The following is a 16,641-nucleotide window of genomic DNA, read 5'->3' as shown; positions in this document are numbered from 1 at the left end:
AGTGTGAGGAAAGGCCTTCGTATGAGCAGAGAAGTGGTTAAAGATTGGTCAATCCTTCCCATTGTTTTGTGCTTTTTATGGTTTGGGAGTTGCTGCTGCAGACCCTGAAACCTGCATTCCTCTGTTTGTGCTTTTTGTGCCTGAGCATCTTGGGAAAGATGAATTCCCTTGGTAATGCTGGAGCTGCTGCTGCTTGAGCAGGAGCAGAAGGGATGAGGGGTCTGGGGACATCTAAAAGCAGCAGTGGCTGTAAATCAGGTAGAGAGTGTGAGGAGTGAGTGGGAAAGGGATCCATCTAAGAAACATTTTTGCCATAGACTGGACACATTTTCTTTCTAATACATACAATCTTTTCATAATACATACAATCAATCTATAATAACGTAATACTTTTAGAATACATAGACTTAGAATGCCAAGCACAAACACAGGTGAGAGCCCACATGCAGAGCTGCCTCCAGCTCAGACAGGACCTGGAGCTGCTGGAGCCAGGCCAGGGGAGGCTCCAGGTTGATGCTCTGAGGACTGGAGTTATTCAGCCTGGAGAAGAAAAAGCCCTGGGGAGACCTCAGAGCCCCTTCCAGTGCCTCAAGGGGCTCCAGGAGAGCTGGAGAGGAACCAGGGATGGCGTGACAGCACATAGGGGAATGGGTGTAAACTGCCAAAGCAGAAGTTTAAATTAGAGATTAGGAAGGAATTGTTCCCTGGGAGGGTGGGGAGGTCCTGGCACAGGGTGCCCAGAGCAGCTGGGGCTGGCAGTGCCCAAGGCCAGGCTGGACAGGGCTGGAGCAGCCTGGGACAGTGGAAGGTGTCCCTGCCATGGCAGGGGTGGAGCTGGAGGATCTCTAAAGTTCCTTTTAAATGTGCACTTTCTACAGCCCTGCTTTGAGCAGAGAGGAGATGGAACAGGAGACATTGAAAGAACAACCAGAATGAACAAAACTCCAGTAAGGAAATGACCATTCAGATGTAACAGGAGTCTGACTCTGAAGTGGCACAGGCAGAGGGAATGGGGAGCCTCTCCATCCTTCTCTTCCTATGCAGGAACAATCATTACTTGAAATTTGCAGATAATGTGTCCAAAACAGCAAAAAGAAGCAAATTTTTTTAACAGCAGAGCTAAACTCTGTGCCTCAGGATGTAGTGGGGGCTTAAAGCCTGGGTGAGGAACACATGGACAGGAGTGCATGGATCAGGAAACTGCAGGAACACATGGACAGGAGTGCATGGATCAGGAGTATGTGAACAGGAACACATGGATCAGGAAACTGGAGGAGGATTTGGTGGCTGCCATGAGTGTCCATGGCAGGAGGATTTGGTGGCTGCCATGAGTGTCTGTGCCTGGCCTTGCCCTGGGGGGTGATCTGTGCCCTGTGTGTGGCTGGACATAGCACTAAACCATGCCCTGCAGTGGCCCTGCTGTCACATTGCTGTCTCTCCAGGCTGTGGCTGGACACTCAGGGCACAGACCAAGGCATGGCCCTGCTGTCACACTGCTGTCTCTTCAGTGCAGTTGAGGTAGGATGAAGCAGCTTGGGAAGGAGGTCACTGCAGTGAGAGTTGCCAGTCCCCTTTGTTGAGTGCTCGGTGCTTGGTTGTTTGTTTGGAAAGGAGAAGAGCAGAAGTTAAACGAGTGAGCTTACATGGCAGATCTTAAAGCTAAAGGGCCTCCTTGAGTCATTCTCTCAGTGGACAGTGTAATCTTTGTCTAAACAGAATTATTCCACATGGGAAGTAGAACAACTTAAGCAGGGCTGATGGAGAATGGAAACCACTGCTGTGCTGAGGCTCTGCAGTCCAAATAAACCCTGTCCAGCCTGTGGCTTGCCAGCTCCTACTAATCTTGGGTTAGTGCTAAACAGAATGCAAATAAGGGCTGAAATGTAAGTGTGGGGATGGCCTGTGTGGTTTTCGTTTCTCCTGGGAGGGCTCCTTGTGTGAATGAAGGGCTGGAGGAAGGCAGGGATCTGCTCCCCTGTGTGCCCATGGCTCTGTGGGTGTCAGGGCAAGTCCTGGCAGCTCTGGCCAGGGCACTTTTCCCCTCTGGATTGTCTCTGCCCTTCAGCTGAGCTGCTGAAACCCCTGTGAGCCCCAGGGCACTGAGCTGGGCACTGTGGGCATCAGGAGCCCTCACCCAGCCCATGGAGCTCCCCTGGTTCTCTCCAGACTGCAGCTGCCCTGTGTGCTCTGCTCATCTCCTGAATCACAGCAGATCACTCTCCCCAGAGCTGCTGGGATTTGCTGGGTGAGCAGCACGTTACCCATGAACTGCTGTTCACAAACACAGCAGCTCTGCTGCAATTTCTGAATTAATTCTGCTAAAGATTCATTAATGGTCCTTAATAAAGGGAGTGAGAGACTGACAGTGAAAACTAAACCATATTTGAGGTTCTTCCAACTTAATTAGGGCTAAAAAGTCAAACCAAGTGCCAGTTGTGGCTGCTGTGGTGGGGAATGCTGCATTGGGCAGGACAGAGTCCTGTTTGCTTTGTCCTCTCTGCTGACTCAGCCCTGGCTGCCAGGCTGAGCACGGCACACTTTTCTCCTCAGGAATTTGGGGAATTTTGGGCTAATGTTGCAAATACCTCTCTCGTGATTTGTGATTTCTAAACCAGTCTCAGTTCCCAGCTGGGCCAGTCCCCCCAGGTTGGGGCAGTGCTGGGTGAGGGAAGAACCAGTGTGGCCACCTCGTGTGCTGGGACAGGCACACAATCCCTGTGTGTGGGTCACTGGAACAAGGGCAGGGTGAGCCAGGACTGGGCTTTGGGTGACCTCTGCTATGTATCCTGCTAATTATTAACCCCATGTGCTCAGCCAGCCCAGACCTGGAGCGTGGCTCTGTGATTTATCACAGGAAGGGACAGAACCACATCCAGCCAGCAGGACAGACAGCATGCAGAGGAAAATGGTTCTGATTTGCAGGTCGTTATTGGTCCTTCCTCAAACCCAAGCACAAAATTCCTGTGGATCATTCACTCTGGCACAGCCTTTCCTTTCCCTGTCCAGAGCAGTGATCAAATGCCACCCCCATTGCTGGAGCTGACATTTAAAAATTCCTGCTTTTTTGGGAGGTGGAGGAGGCAAGTTCTTTGGCATTTCTCAAACAGGAGAAATCAAAATCCTTGGCTTTCTAAAAGGAGCCCTGTGAAGGGAGCAGAGGGCTCTGTTTATTTATTTGTAGGTGGTATTTCATGCTCAGGTGCCACTCAGCCCACCCCAGGAAAAGCCTTTTTTCCCCCCCTTTTGAATAAAAGCTGTTGTTATTTTACCTTCCCAAATAGCAGAGACACCTGGAGTGTTTCCATCAGTGAGGAGGCGTTTGACTGACCCAGCCCTGGAGATGCCCTGCAGCTGGGGCACGAGGGAGATGCTGGTTGTTAAGGGTGTGTGGCAGCAGGGGAAGTGCAGGAGGCTCTGGCTGTGCCTGTGCTGTGTCAGGCTGTGTGGGGACACCAGGTGAGCACAGGGCTGGAACTGCTGGGTGATTGAGGGCAGCACTGTGCAGTGGCCTTTGGGACAGGGTTGATGGAATTGCCCATGGAGTGATGGCTGAGCAGTTTCGGTGCTCTGAGAGAAAAGTGTCTGAGCACTGATGGAGCAAAGCTGATAAATATTATTTGATAAATATTATTTTTCTAGGACTTTAAACCACTGGATACCCATGAGGAGTAGGCTGCATCTGAATTTGGTATAAATTAATGTTACACCTTTTAGGAGAAATAATAATAATTTCTGGGAGTTCATCGCTTCACAGTTTCAAAGCAATAAGGGTTGGATGTAAAACCAATATATGAATGAGCTGGTGATGACAAGGCAAGAAGAAAGAAAATAAATGTAGTCTGAAGGTGCACCAAGAGAGATGGCTTCTCATGGAGTGTCCTTGAGAATTTCTCCGTTCCAGAGTTCTTTCAGCTGCTGGAAGGATAGTGCAGTGATCTTGCTCACCTTTCTAGGAGATACCTGTGGTGTTTCCATCCTTCAGTCACCTGAGCCCTGCCAGGGAGGGTGACAGTGACACTGCTGAGTGTGTCACGTCAGGGGCCTTGGCTTCAGCTTCTTTAAAACTTTAAACACTTGTAACTTGCTGGAATTTTGGTGTTAAAACTCAAAATATCAATTTTGTGTTATTAGCAAGTGTCCTGCTGCCTGCAGAGCTCCCTGGAGTGTTGGATGGGTCACTGGGGGCACAGTGCTCATTTATTCCTGCAAACTGGCTTTATTTATTTATTCCTGCTCATTTATTCCTGCCCTGGCTTTGGGAAGCTGCAGAGCTGCACTGAGGAGGGTGAGCTACCCATGGAGCTGAAATGCAGAATAACCAGAGATAACAATGCAGAATAACTCTCGTGGTGCCCAGGAGTGTGCCAGGGCACATTTGGCCTGGTGGGTGTCCAGCACACCAACTTGTGCCTGTCACTCTTGCTGCTGGCTCTGGGCAGAGGTGTTTGTTGGGAGTCACTGTCACAGTGCTAAGTGTTTGATGATAGTTTAGGCAGTAACCAGGCAACATTTTAAAGGCAAACACAAATTATAAAGGCATGCTTCATCTCTGTAACCAGATCTCTTCTCATGTTTATCAACCCAGCAGGAAAGTTGGAAAAATAAAATAATTGGACTTGAGGAGTGGCAGGTTGGGGACACCTGTGTGCTCTCCTTGTCATGTGGCATTCATGGAGCAGTGCTGGGAGAGCTCTGGCAGCAGCAAATCTGTGCTGCTGGGAAGGTCTTTGTCCCCCAGGCACTGCCCTGTTTTCACAGAACTTGTCAGGAATGCAATTTTTAAATAACCTTGGCTAGATTGATATCTGAGCCTGTTCACCTAGAGCACAGGGCACACACACAGCAGCTCCTTGGAGCTGCTTCCACAACAAACAGGAGCCAGGAGCTTCTCCTGGGCTGGGCTGCGTGGCACCTGAGCATGAAACACCACCTACAAATAAACAAATAAACAGCAGCCCTCTGCTCCTTGCACAGGGCTCCTTTTAGAAAGCCAAGGATTTTGATTTCTCCTGTTTGAGAAATGCCAAAGAACTTGCCTCCTCCACCTCCCAAAAAAGCAGGAATTTTTAAATGTCAGCTCCAGCAATGGGGGTGGCATTTGATCACTGCTCTGGACAGGGAAAGGAAAGGCTGTGCCAGAGTGAATGATGTACCAGAATTTGTGCTTGGGTTTGAGGAAGGACCAATAACGACCTGCAGATAGGAACCATTTTCCTCTGCATGCTGTGTGCTAGCCTATTGCTTTCCCTCCAGCCTGAGCTGGGAAAGCAGATTTAACTGTTTTCACGGGGCACACTTGTTTCATTAAAGAAGGGATTGTGCGACAGTCAGTGTCTGTATAAAAGTCACTGTTTGATAAGAATTGCAATCCGAGACAGGTTCAAGCCCAAAGCAGGTAAGGCGCCTGTGGAATTGTTTTCCCAGGTCTGTGAATGAGTGATAATTCCAAAAATGCTTTTCTGGCTGGGCACTTCACCCAGGGAAGCTCTAAATGCCTTCTCCCATTCATCCCCAGTCAGTTGCTGAGGGGGATCTGGGCATCTGCAATACTTTAAATATCAGTGTAGTGCAGGGTGATTGGAGCACAGCCAGGCAGAGAGAGGTTGGGTGTCTGTGTGCCTGGGAACTGTTCTGGGACAGAGCTCCTGTGCTGCCCTGCAGACAGGCTGGGGAGAGGCAGCACCTGCTCTGAAATCAGGGCTGCAGGCACACGCTGTTATCTGTGTTATCTGGGGGAGAAGGAGCTAAAGAAACCATACATAACCCTTCCACCTTGGTCATTTGTCAGAGAGCACCTTGTTGGAACCCAGGAATTGCAGATAATTGACTTTGTAAGGGTTGTGGCAGTTTAGGCTCCTGGACAGAGAAAGTTGAAGAGCATGGCTGCACTTGCTGGGGCTTCTGGTAGTGGCAAATAAATACAACTTTCTGGACTTGTAGATTTTCTTTAAATTTAAATAGGTAAGAAAAGTCACTTATAGTGTGTATTGTGGCACAGTAGGACTGCATGGCAAATGCACAGATAACAAAAGTCACAATACAAAGCATTGACAAACTCACACTGTCTTTAAATAAATTAAACTTCAAGGCAAAGCTGTGTTTTTTGAAGTGCTAAACTGAAGAGGTCTGGTTTAGAGGAGGCTGTGCTTTTTGAGGTAATGGCCCAGCTACAGTGCCAAAATTAGCGTGAAGTTATTTCTGGGAAGTAAGAAAAGGTAAAATCAACTTGTCACTTTACAGAAATGCCTCAGTAAATACTAAAGCTAAGAAGTTCTAACTTTCAGCTCTACTCACAGTCCCAGCCTGGCTTTCATTCAGCTGTTTCTCCTGCAAGAACAAATGTTCTGTGCTATCCTGGTCACCTCGAGCCTGTGCTGGCCAGAGCTGCTGCAGAGCCACTGCCCTGGGAGCAGCCCAGGCTCAGAGCTGCACCCCTGGCTCTGCAGGACCCTCAGCTGCACCTGAGCCCTGCCCTGGCCCTGCTTCTCCCACCAAAATCTTACTTTGGACACGTCTTGCAGGACCTGCTGCCTGATATCAAACCTAAAAGAACATAAATAAATGTTTTACTAATGTTTCTCTTGTCGTACTCCCACTGCTTTTGCCCCCTCTCATCTTGCATTTCCTGCAGTACCAGGCTTCCCATTCCTTGTTTTGGTCTTGCAGCTGTAGGGAATGATCCAGGAGCATCCCGGCAGCCTTGTCAGGAGGGTCTCCAACACTTGGAATTTTTCTCCCCCACTTTTAACGATCTGAACTAATATTCTCCAGTTCTCCTGCACTAATTCTGCTGTGTGTTACCCTTAGGAGGGATTTTTGGAGCTCAGTCTGCCTACAGGACACAGCCATGGGCTGCAGGGTTTGCCTGGTGAGGCACAGCCAGTGCAGCTGCTCTGCACAGAGCCCAGCCCAGCACTCCTGATCCTTGGTACATTTGAACAGCAGGCCCCAAGTACAGCTGACTGCATGTTTTTAACATTTTTCAGCCAGAGAGCATCTCCATTTTTTGTCATCCTTGGTGTTAATGTAGTCTGGAACTTGGCAGGGGTGGCATCTGTGGCTCAGCCTGTGCTGGCACCTGCCTGCTCTGAAAGGCTTCAGCTGAAATGTTCTCTTGCTGCAGGTATATTCCCGTGTTCTGATGATAGAATTTTTAATATGGTACTGAAATACACTCTGTGAAGCTCTTGGCATGGTGAAATAGCCCTTGCAGGCTGCACCTGACCTTCAGGAGTTCTTCCCAAAGGTTGTGAGTGCAGCACAAAGTGCTGAGCAAGTGCTGCAGCATTTTGCTTTCCCTGGGTGTCCTTTAGACAAGGCTTTCATGAATAAGCTGAATTGTGGGAGCTCTTCGGGCCTGCATGTTTATTTAAAAAAGAGAACAAAATGCTGGGGAGGAAAGCATTTGTTTGCTGGAGATGGCAGTGCTCTTTCCAAGTGTGTGCTTGTCAGTGTTGTGTGCTTGAAACTGCTTTTCTGCTTGTGTAAGGGTTTATATTCTTACTGCATTCAGAATGAGAAGTGTTAGGGCCACTTTATCTGAAAATATAGTTGAAAGCCTTGTTGTGGAAGATTATTAAATTTAACCAGAATTTTGATTTCATTATCTGAAATGTCAGGACTTTGAGGAACTTCCAAGCTGTTGTTTGAGGGGTGTGTGCATGGGAAATGGGGGACATTATTAACATTGCTTCAGAGTGTCCTTCGAATTGTTAAATTGAAAAGATGAATGTTAGAAATACTCAATTAAAAGGAGCTGTTTTGCAGATCACAGAGCAGTGTAAGCAAAGCCCTATAACCATGTTTGTTCTTGTTTTGCAGACCGTGAGGACCAATCCATTCTCTGCACGTGAGTGATCATTTTTCATTTGGCACTTTGGGGAATCTGTGTTGTGAGAGGGGCTTTGATGCAGCTGTGGGAGGCAAAGCTTGGTCCTCAGTCTTGACAGGCAGTGGGAAAAGATGTAGCATGTAGTGATATTTAATGTGGGGATATAGTCAGTGATGTTTAATATGGGGATATAGCCTTTTAGTACTGTAATTCACATTATTGAGTTTCCTAGGCATGTTCTGCTTAAGAAATGTGACTTTAAAATGTCAGTGAGGAGCTCTGCATCCAACCCAGAAGCTTTAAGGAGTTCATCTCTGCACTGCTGTGCAGTAACTGCTCAGGGGGAAAGGCCTGGGGAAGACAAGACCCAAAAGTGGGTCTGGGGACCCTGAGCAGCAGCTCACTCTGGGTGTGCCTCCAAGGGATCTCTGAGGAGGGGGACACCAGGGCTGCCTTTCACCTGAGCAAAGCTGTGCCTGTAGCAGAGGTTTCCCTGCTTGGGAAGGCAGAGCACAAGGGGGGTTTGAGGCTCTCAGTGCTCAGATGGAGCTGGCAGGGGTGAGCCAGCTTCCTGCCCTCTCCCCCATGGACTGTGTGTTCCTGCAGCTTCCTGTGCTGCTGCAGGGAGTGTCAGCAGGCAGATAAGGATTCCCTGGGCTCGGGGAGCCAGGCTGGCCCAGCCCCAGCTGCACTGGACAGAAACAGCTCAGCTCAGAGCGCTGCCCTGGGCCAGCACTCCCTGTGCCAGCCTGGGCTGCAGGGGGACATTGTCCCTGCTGGGAGCAGCCTGGGGGTTAGGGGGGCTCATCTGGGCTGGAAACCTCACTGTGGCTCTATGTGCAGGGTGGACACAGCAAATGCAGGGTCTGAGGCACAGGGCAGCTCCAGTGCTTGGGGCCCTGGTGTTGGGGATGTGCTTGGGGGGACCCTGCTGCCTGGAGCAGCGCACTGGGACACTGACTGCTGCCAGCAGGCCTGGGCTCAGTTCCTTCCTGGCATAGGGGATTCAAATCTCCATCTTGTGCTCCCCACAGAGGTGCCTCAACTCCCAGAGTCTGTACAAGACTGAGGCTGGATCCTTGCAAGCCATGGATACCATGGATGCAGGATTCCCAGGGCCTAAGGACACAGAAGCAGAAAGAGTTCTGTGCTTCATATCTGGTTGACCTGGTTAACTCTGGCTTGGCTGGGTCTGTGGCTCCTGGTCCTAGCAGGACTCCTGTTTTGTGTGCTGCCTGTTCCGTGTGCTATGCACAAAGCAGCCCTCAACGCAGGGTGGGATCCCAGGGTGAGGAGAAAGGCTTTGTTCCCCTGTGATTGTGGATGCCTTGGCAGTGTGTGCTTGCCCCAGGTGAATGTTTGGAAGTAGCTTCATGTTCTGTGTCTGCCCATGAACTTTCCTCTCCTTTGCATGGTCAGCCAAGCCCACAGGGCTGGAATGGCAGCGCTGCGGGATTTGGTGAATGTCCAATCTGATAATTTACGAACTGGAAAGCCTCAAAGCTCTCCTGCCTTCAACTTTGTCATTACCTCCCCTCTAAGGTCCCTGTGAGCTCTTGATCCACCTGCACTGAGTGGACAATTGATCCCTGTTTGTGTCTGGTACAGAGTGTGGAGTTTGTGCATCACGTGCTGGGTTCCCTCTTGGCTGGGCTTGGCTCTGCCGTGCAGAGTTGGTTCCCTCTATCTGGGCTTGGCTCTGCCTTGCAGAGCAGCTGGAGCTCAGGTGATGAGGGTGAGGAGGGACACATATCCTCACATGCAGAATGCCACCACACCTCTTGAGAGAGCCTTGTTCTTTTGTAGGTCTGCATTATAAACTAGGATTTTGGGGATTAAATCCTCCTTGGGAGTGGGACAGGGCCATGGGGAGCTCCCTTGGTTGGGAAGAGATCCCATGGTTTGATCAGGAGGGGGAAAGGGTCCAGGACTGCCCTTCATTGCTGTTTCTGGTGATGAAGTAAATTTAAATTGTGTTCCCCTTCATGGCACTGGTTTTGCAGGTCCTGGACTAAGGCAGCAGTAAATAAAGTGCAAGCAGAATGCTAACCAGCCCGGAGGTGCTTTCAGAAACTCCTGTGGCACTTCATAAAGAGTCATCTTCTCATCCCAAACTTGCTGTCTCAGGACCTGCATCACCTGATTGACCCTGATGTTTACTGAGGCTGGGAGCCCTCAGAATAATTTCTCATTTCTCCAGTAGGAGTGGTTCAGGGTAGCTAATGGGGAAAAAACCACCTCGTCAGTGGTGCCCTGAGCTGAGTGGACAGTTTGGTGTGCCTGTCATTTCCCTGTCTCCAGCTGCCTAGCAGGAATTGTCTGGGACAGAGCTGTGCCTCTGCTTGCTGAGGGTCTGCCTGCTTTGCACCTTCACCTCCCTCCCCTGCCTCTGTTGGTGAAGTTTCCTGGGTTTTTACCTTCCCCTTTCCCCCCTGCCTCTGTTGGTGAAGTTTTCTGGTTTTTTACCTTCCCCTTTCCCCCCTGCCTCTGTTGGTGAAGTTTCCTGGTTTTTCACCTTCCATGGCCTTCAGAGGAGGGGCAGTCACTTCTCCAGCAATGCTATTTGAAGGACACTTTAGCAGGTCTCTGGATCCATCCCCTTTTCTTCTTGACAGCCACGAGTGCTGGTTTTGGGGGGATTCCTGGGTTTGGGGCTGTGACAAGCCCTTGGGTTCTTGTTCTTCACAGTTTGTCTCTGCAGTTTTCCAGGTGCCTTCCTTGGGTTCTGGCCCAGTGAGTGTCTGACCCCTTTGTACTTACCTTGGGAACCTTTGCACACTCTGGTCTTCAGTTCTGTTCTTCTCCCCTTCCCCATCTGCTTGTATGAGCTGGGACTGCTGAGGCCAGGGATGAAAGCTGTAGAAGGAACTTCTTGATGGAATTCTTATTATGGATGGGCTTTTCTCACAGTGAACCATATCCAGCAGCCTCTGCTGCTCCAAGGCATCCCCCTGATTTCCTCAGGAGCAGGGATGGGATTTCTGCTGTGCCCTTTGGCCTTTCACCAACTGAGAAACCCAAATATGGTTTTTTAGAGACAGGAACAGCTTCAGCGCCCAAATCCATTGGACAATCCATGGGTGAAAGCCAGGTTATTGCCTGGCTGGAGAGGAGATGGGAGGAGCTGAACAAACAGCAATGGTGAGAATTTCTTTTTAGCTTTGAAGTTGGATGGTTTAATCTTGGGCTGCTAACCACTAACAGATGGTGAGGAAGGCTGCTGGAGCTCTCCTCTGCTCTGGAGTTTGGTTCATCCAGCTTTGCAATGAAAAGCAAAGGAGCAGCCCTCACCACCAGCACTTTTCTGGGGAGCTGGACTCAACTGGCTTCCATCTCATCATTCCCCCTTGGTGGGACTGCAAATGAGAGTTTATTTTGGACCTTCTCTCTGTAAATTCTTAGTTTGCTGAAAAGAAAGGAAAATATATGTAATTCCAGAAATTTCATGTTCCTTCTAGCTTATAAGTAACAAATATATAATATAAGTGATATATTTGTGTCTAGAAGCAGTGGCTTTCAGTCTGTTGACTCAGCATTCATCAGTGGTTTGTGCAGAGCTGTGATGCCAGCACTGTAACATTCCCAGACCTTCCTGCACATTTTCCTCTTTCTGTGGGATGTGAAGCTGGGCTGAAGAGCTTTTCAGAGTGTTGGATTTTTTTAATATTTTTTATTTTATTTTTCTCTTGGAGAAGCTGCAGCTGCTATTTTGTGAAGTTTTGGTGTTTCTCTGCTCACTGAGCATGCCAGGCTCATGACCAAGATGAAGAAATTTTGTTGTGGTAATTAGGAATTTGGGAAACACTGAAGAAAGCGAGCTCTGGAAATGTGCTGCACTGCACTTTGAAACACACCAGTGTGTTCTGGAGACTCTTAGCACAGAGCTCTGGCATTCCCCGGGCTGGGCCTGGCCTGATAAAGAGGTGTCCAGCAGATGCCTGCAGCCCTACAAGGTTATCTAATCTGAGCTGCCTTCCGTGGGAGTGATGGGCTGTGCAGGGAATAGAGGCTGCTTATTAAAGGCCAGCAGCAGCAAATACCAAGCATTGCTGTATACAACCCCTGGCAGGGCTCCAGCTGGGAACATTCCCATGGCAAGTGCTGGGGAGATGATGGGGAGCACCAGGAGGGAAGGGAAGCAGCTCCAGAGCAGCCACTTAAACTGTAAAGCCAATTAATGACACTTTTCCAAACTATCAGTTATACCTCTTGCAGAAAATAAGGCAGGTGATTAAGGCACCCTTTAATTACAGGTCTTGTCTGTAAATATCTGTTAATTTGTAACTGGCAGATGATGTGCTCAGTTGTGCCTGAGAATAAGTGTCTCCTCTGTTCTTTGCAACTGCTGTTGTCACAGGACAAAAGGCCATTGTTGGGGCTCTTACAGAGGCAGTTACTTTCTCCTCCAAACAATTTAAGTGCATATTTCCATATTTCCGTGGTTTGGGGCCTTCTGTGAGTGGCTGCTTCCATGGCAGGAGGTGTTGATGGCAGGGGAGCTGTGAGCAGCAGGGTGGGCTCTTGTGTGCTGGGACCTTGCCCAGGTGCCACTTCTGCACAGGAGGACCCAGTGCTGCCACATCAGCTTCTCATCCCAGGGCTTGTCTTGACTGAAATCCCTGGGCCAGAGGAAGAGTTTGAGAGACCCAGCCATCCAAAATATAAAATCCTGATTTTGTTTGGGTTAGTTTTCCAGGAATTTAAATCACAGAGATGATCTCCAACTGCAATCTGGCCATGCTAACACATTCCACATCTTCAGGAATAATTGTTAGAATGGAGACTGTGCCCAGGCAGGGAGATAAAGCACGGCCTGCCTTGGGACTGCAAGGCTTTCTTTGGGTTTGTGTCCCTGTGTCCTGTGCTGCTCATGGCACTTGGAGCTGCAAGGCTTTCTTTGGGTGTGTGGCTTTGTGTCCCTGTGTCCTGCTGCTTGTGGCACCTTGTGGGATGGAGTTCATGGCTCTCTGGGAAGGCAGCTGGAGAGGGGCCAGTGGCCTTCAGCAAGCAGCTTGAACCTCATCTCATTTCCCTGCAGCCCACAAGGCATTTCCCAGGTCAGGGAGGGGTGGTGGCCCTGCCATGCTGGGTGCTGTCACTGTCACAAGGTGTGTGAGTGCTTCAGACCTGCCTGGCATAAGGAAAGCAGCTGTTCCACTTCTCTTTCCTTCAGAAATGGTGTTTCCTCCTGGAACGAACCCCTAGGAAGGGCACTGACCTGTTTTTGGGATAATGCCTGCCCTGGGAGTGGTGCTGTGGGGGAGAGCAGCTCCATCCCTGCTCTTTGCTGTGAGCCCTCCCCTCTGTGAGCTGCCTGTTCTCCAGGGAGAGCCCATCCAGTGTGGAAGTGCTTCTTGTACGAGGTTTGGGCTCAGGCTGCTCAGGGAAAGAGCTGCAGCTGGTTGAGTCAGTGCCTGCATTTTCCTAAGCAAATTGGAGCTGGGATGAATTTGCCTGCAGAGTTCTGGGCTTTGCTCAAAATGACACTCCAGTTTTACATGCAGTGAATTCAAAACCATGTTCAACTTTCAAGTGCTCATGCTGGCTAAACTTTTCCTCTTTTAAATGTGCATGAAGCTGCTTCAAAGCAGGAGCTTTGCTGCTCCGGGGAAGAGCTCTTGGACATGGGATCCTGCATGAATTCACCAGCCACTGGCAGGCTTGGTTTGACCTGTCCCTGAAGGTGGCTTCCAAGGGAGAGATCCCTGAGTTAGAGGATGGAATAACCTCGTGCTGCCAGCTGGAGCCAAGCAGGGTTTGCTTCCTTGGGAGCACAGTTTGGCATGGCCCATGGCTGGAGCTGAGTTTGGGATTCTGCCAGCCTGGAATGAAGGAGATGAAATCATTTAGCAGAGCTGCCACTGGCTGAGGTGAGGCTGCTTCTCAGCCCAGGGCTTTAGTTGTTTAATTTATGGCCACAGATTGAGTCATATTAAAACAAGGTTTAGAAAAAGTTAAGCTTAACTTTGTGATTCCATCCCCATTCTGTAAATACTGTATGCGGTGTTACTCAGCGTTTACCTTTTTTGGGCAGGTTGATAGAGGTAGAAGATTTTAATTTATTTTTGTAATCCGTGTGTTTGCACTCCTGGGAAAGAACCAAAAGTATGCAGATGTCATTATTCCTGTAAATGCAAAGGACTTTATCCTAAATCTTCTAATTCTTTCATAGTATGTGGCAGCAGAGCTATTTGCCATGATGCTGCAGGAAATATTTGGCATTCCTGTAAGCTCCAGGGAGAGCAGGACTGGGATGATAACATCCTCTGGTGCTGCTTTTCAATGAGCTCTTGCACAAAGACTCTCTCTAAAATACCCCTCTGATAGATTTAGAGGGTTTTTAACACAAGGAATGTGTTTCAAGCTGCTGTCTTTCCTGTGCTTGTGCTGTCTGACTCCTCCAGCCCTGTGCTGCCCTTTTCCAGAGCTGACATCTGAGCTGTATTTATTGTAGCAGCTTCTCTGCACTGCATGTGTTACAGGAGATTTTCCTCCTTTAAAATGTAATAAACTTTCTTCTTGTGATTTGACAGAAAAGATTATTTCTCCAGCTTTACAGGCACAGCTAATAGTGCATTCCCAAGCTCTGCTGACAATAAGAACAAATTGTATTGTTTTAAAATGTAAATGTATATTTTGCTGTGCTTCTTACTTCTCTTACCTGCTGGAATGGTTTTAGCATTAGCATTTTTTAATACACATCCAGAAACAGGCAAAGCTGCTTTTATTATTGCTCATGGTCATGAATTATGTTAATGTAAACACTGCAGTGAAAGGGAAATGAGAAATAAAGACTTGAGAAGCAAGAATTGGCACCTGATGGTTTGGGGCTTTTTTTTCTGCTTATCAGCATTCACATTTGCCTCATTTGTGGGGATTCTGGGCTGAGTGGAAATGGGATTTTTCATTAAGTCAGAGGGTGTTGTTCCACTTGTCCATTTGTCCCAAAGTGCACCCAGGTTCTGGGTTTCACAGTGATGCTATCTTGGCAAAAAGGAAACCCAGTTATCCATTAGCCAATTCTCAGAGTAATCTCCTTTGCAACCAGCTTTTCAGGTAGCACCTTCCAGGTTTTTCCAGGCACTGAGCAAAGCCAGCCCAGCCAACAAGTCTGCAGGGAAACTCCCCTGTCTCCCTGGAGCTTTGGGGAATGGAGGGCAGAGCTTTCTTATCTTCATATTCTCTGCTGTTTTCTGATTGTGAGGAGGATGGAACCCAAATGGTTTTAGCCAGACTGATGGAGCTGTTTCCAAGGAGCAGATGCCATCAGGAATCCAGGGACCCTTGGTTGGGTTTTAGCCAGGAGCAGATGCCATCAGTAATCCAGGGACCCTTGGTTGGGTTCCACCTCTGGAGCTGAGGCCACAGCTGGGTCACTGGGGCTGTGCACTGTCCTGCAGCACATCTGCAGGACCTTTTTGCCTGGGGTTTTCATCTGTGTCACCTGGAATTCCTGTGAAGAGTCCCATGAGTTGCAGTGAATGCAGGTTCTTGCTCCTGGGTGCAGAAATGCCCATCCCACCACGCTTCAGCAGAGGTTCCCCTCTCTTAGGGCCATTCCCTGTAGTGTTTCTGGGATTTTAGAGTTTTGGAAGGTGAGGAGCAATGAGAGTGTTTGTGTCTTGAAAATCTGGGCCAGTGTCAATATCCCTCCTGTAGTTCCAGGGGCTCTCTGCAGCTGCTGAGTGCAGGGTGAGGACAGGGATGGTCCTCAGCTCTTATCTGATCCACAAGTGCAGCTCTGGAGGTGCTGAATCCCTAAGCAAATGCAGATTAGCTAAAAACTGGGGTGTATGATGAAAAAGGCTGCACAAGAATGTGCCTGAATTCCCCTGCTAAATGAACATTTCCATTCTAAGTAGCTTAGAGGAGAAATAAGCGGGCAGGGAAAATGTGTGCTTGTCATTCTCACAAAGGAGCTGGCTTCCAAACTGTTAATTTTTGAACAACTGTTGAATGGCAGGAGTGCTTCCACTCTTTCCATGCAAATCCCCATCATAAAACCCTTTTTAGCTTCCCACACTTCAGAGCTGCTCACGGCAGTCTCTGTCTCCCTGGAAATCTGCCTTGCACTGCTTGAGCCCTGCCTAAGGCACCCCTGAATCTCTCTGGGGCTGGATTTGTCTGAAGATCAGACCTAGGTTAGGGGAAAAACCCCAAACTGTCATTTTTAGAGCTGCAGTAACCTCATTTGTGATTGCAGGGACATGAATCTGGTCACATTTCCTGCTTTGAATATCTCCTGTAAACCTCTCCATAAATTCTATCTAAACATGGTCTGCTTTAAATCCACCTCTGGCTTAAAAATGAAATGTTCATTTGCTATCTTTATTGATCTGTGAACTCTGCAGTGATAAATTCATTTCTTTATGGTTTCGTGTAGGCCCGTGGCCTTCATAATATTTTTAACCTAGCAAAGACTCTGAAGTGAGTCTGGAAAGAGAAGAATCTCTTGTTTAAGGTGTGTTTTACTGCACTCTGTTTCTGGCTCCTAAAGGTGCTGAGTGTTTCCCTTAACGTGGCAATTCCCATAACCAAACCCTGGAGTATTAAAACGGTGCTAAGTGTAAAAGTGTGTGTGTATATCTCATGATTTAAAAATAAAAACGTTTCTGCACCCTGAAAAATTCTGTCTGCAGTGATCCAGGCAGGGCACAAGTGTTTCATGTCACCTTGGCTAGCAAAGGGCTTCAGGCACAAAGCCAGAAGCTCTTAATCAAACTGATGTCACACCTTGTATCAACACCTTAAAGCTCAGGAGATCTTTGGGATGGAGGAGGGATTTTAAACAAACACCTTGTGGCTCCCTG

At 48.6% G+C, this 16,641-nt stretch overlaps 1 protein-coding gene across 4 annotated transcripts in view; it reads left to right on the top strand.

Annotated features, from left to right (window-relative positions):
• The window catches only part of MYH10 (myosin heavy chain 10), an 85,342-nt gene that overhangs the window by 20,716 nt on the left and 47,985 nt on the right, over nucleotides 1-16,641 (top strand). For all 4 annotated transcript variants that reach the window (XM_058038540.1, XM_058038537.1, XM_058038539.1 and 1 more), the window contains exon 4: nucleotides 7,822-7,849. In XM_058038540.1, coding sequence (XP_057894523.1) covers nucleotides 7,822-7,849 — 28 coding nt within the window. The remainder of the gene's footprint in view (nucleotides 1-7,821; nucleotides 7,850-16,641) is intronic.

This window comes from Melospiza georgiana, chromosome 21, assembly GCF_028018845.1.
Source record: "Melospiza georgiana isolate bMelGeo1 chromosome 21, bMelGeo1.pri, whole genome shotgun sequence".
Classification (NCBI taxonomy): Eukaryota; Metazoa; Chordata; class Aves; order Passeriformes; family Passerellidae; genus Melospiza; species Melospiza georgiana.
Note: the sequence above shows the minus strand (reverse complement) of the source record. Positions and strands in the feature narration are given on the sequence as shown.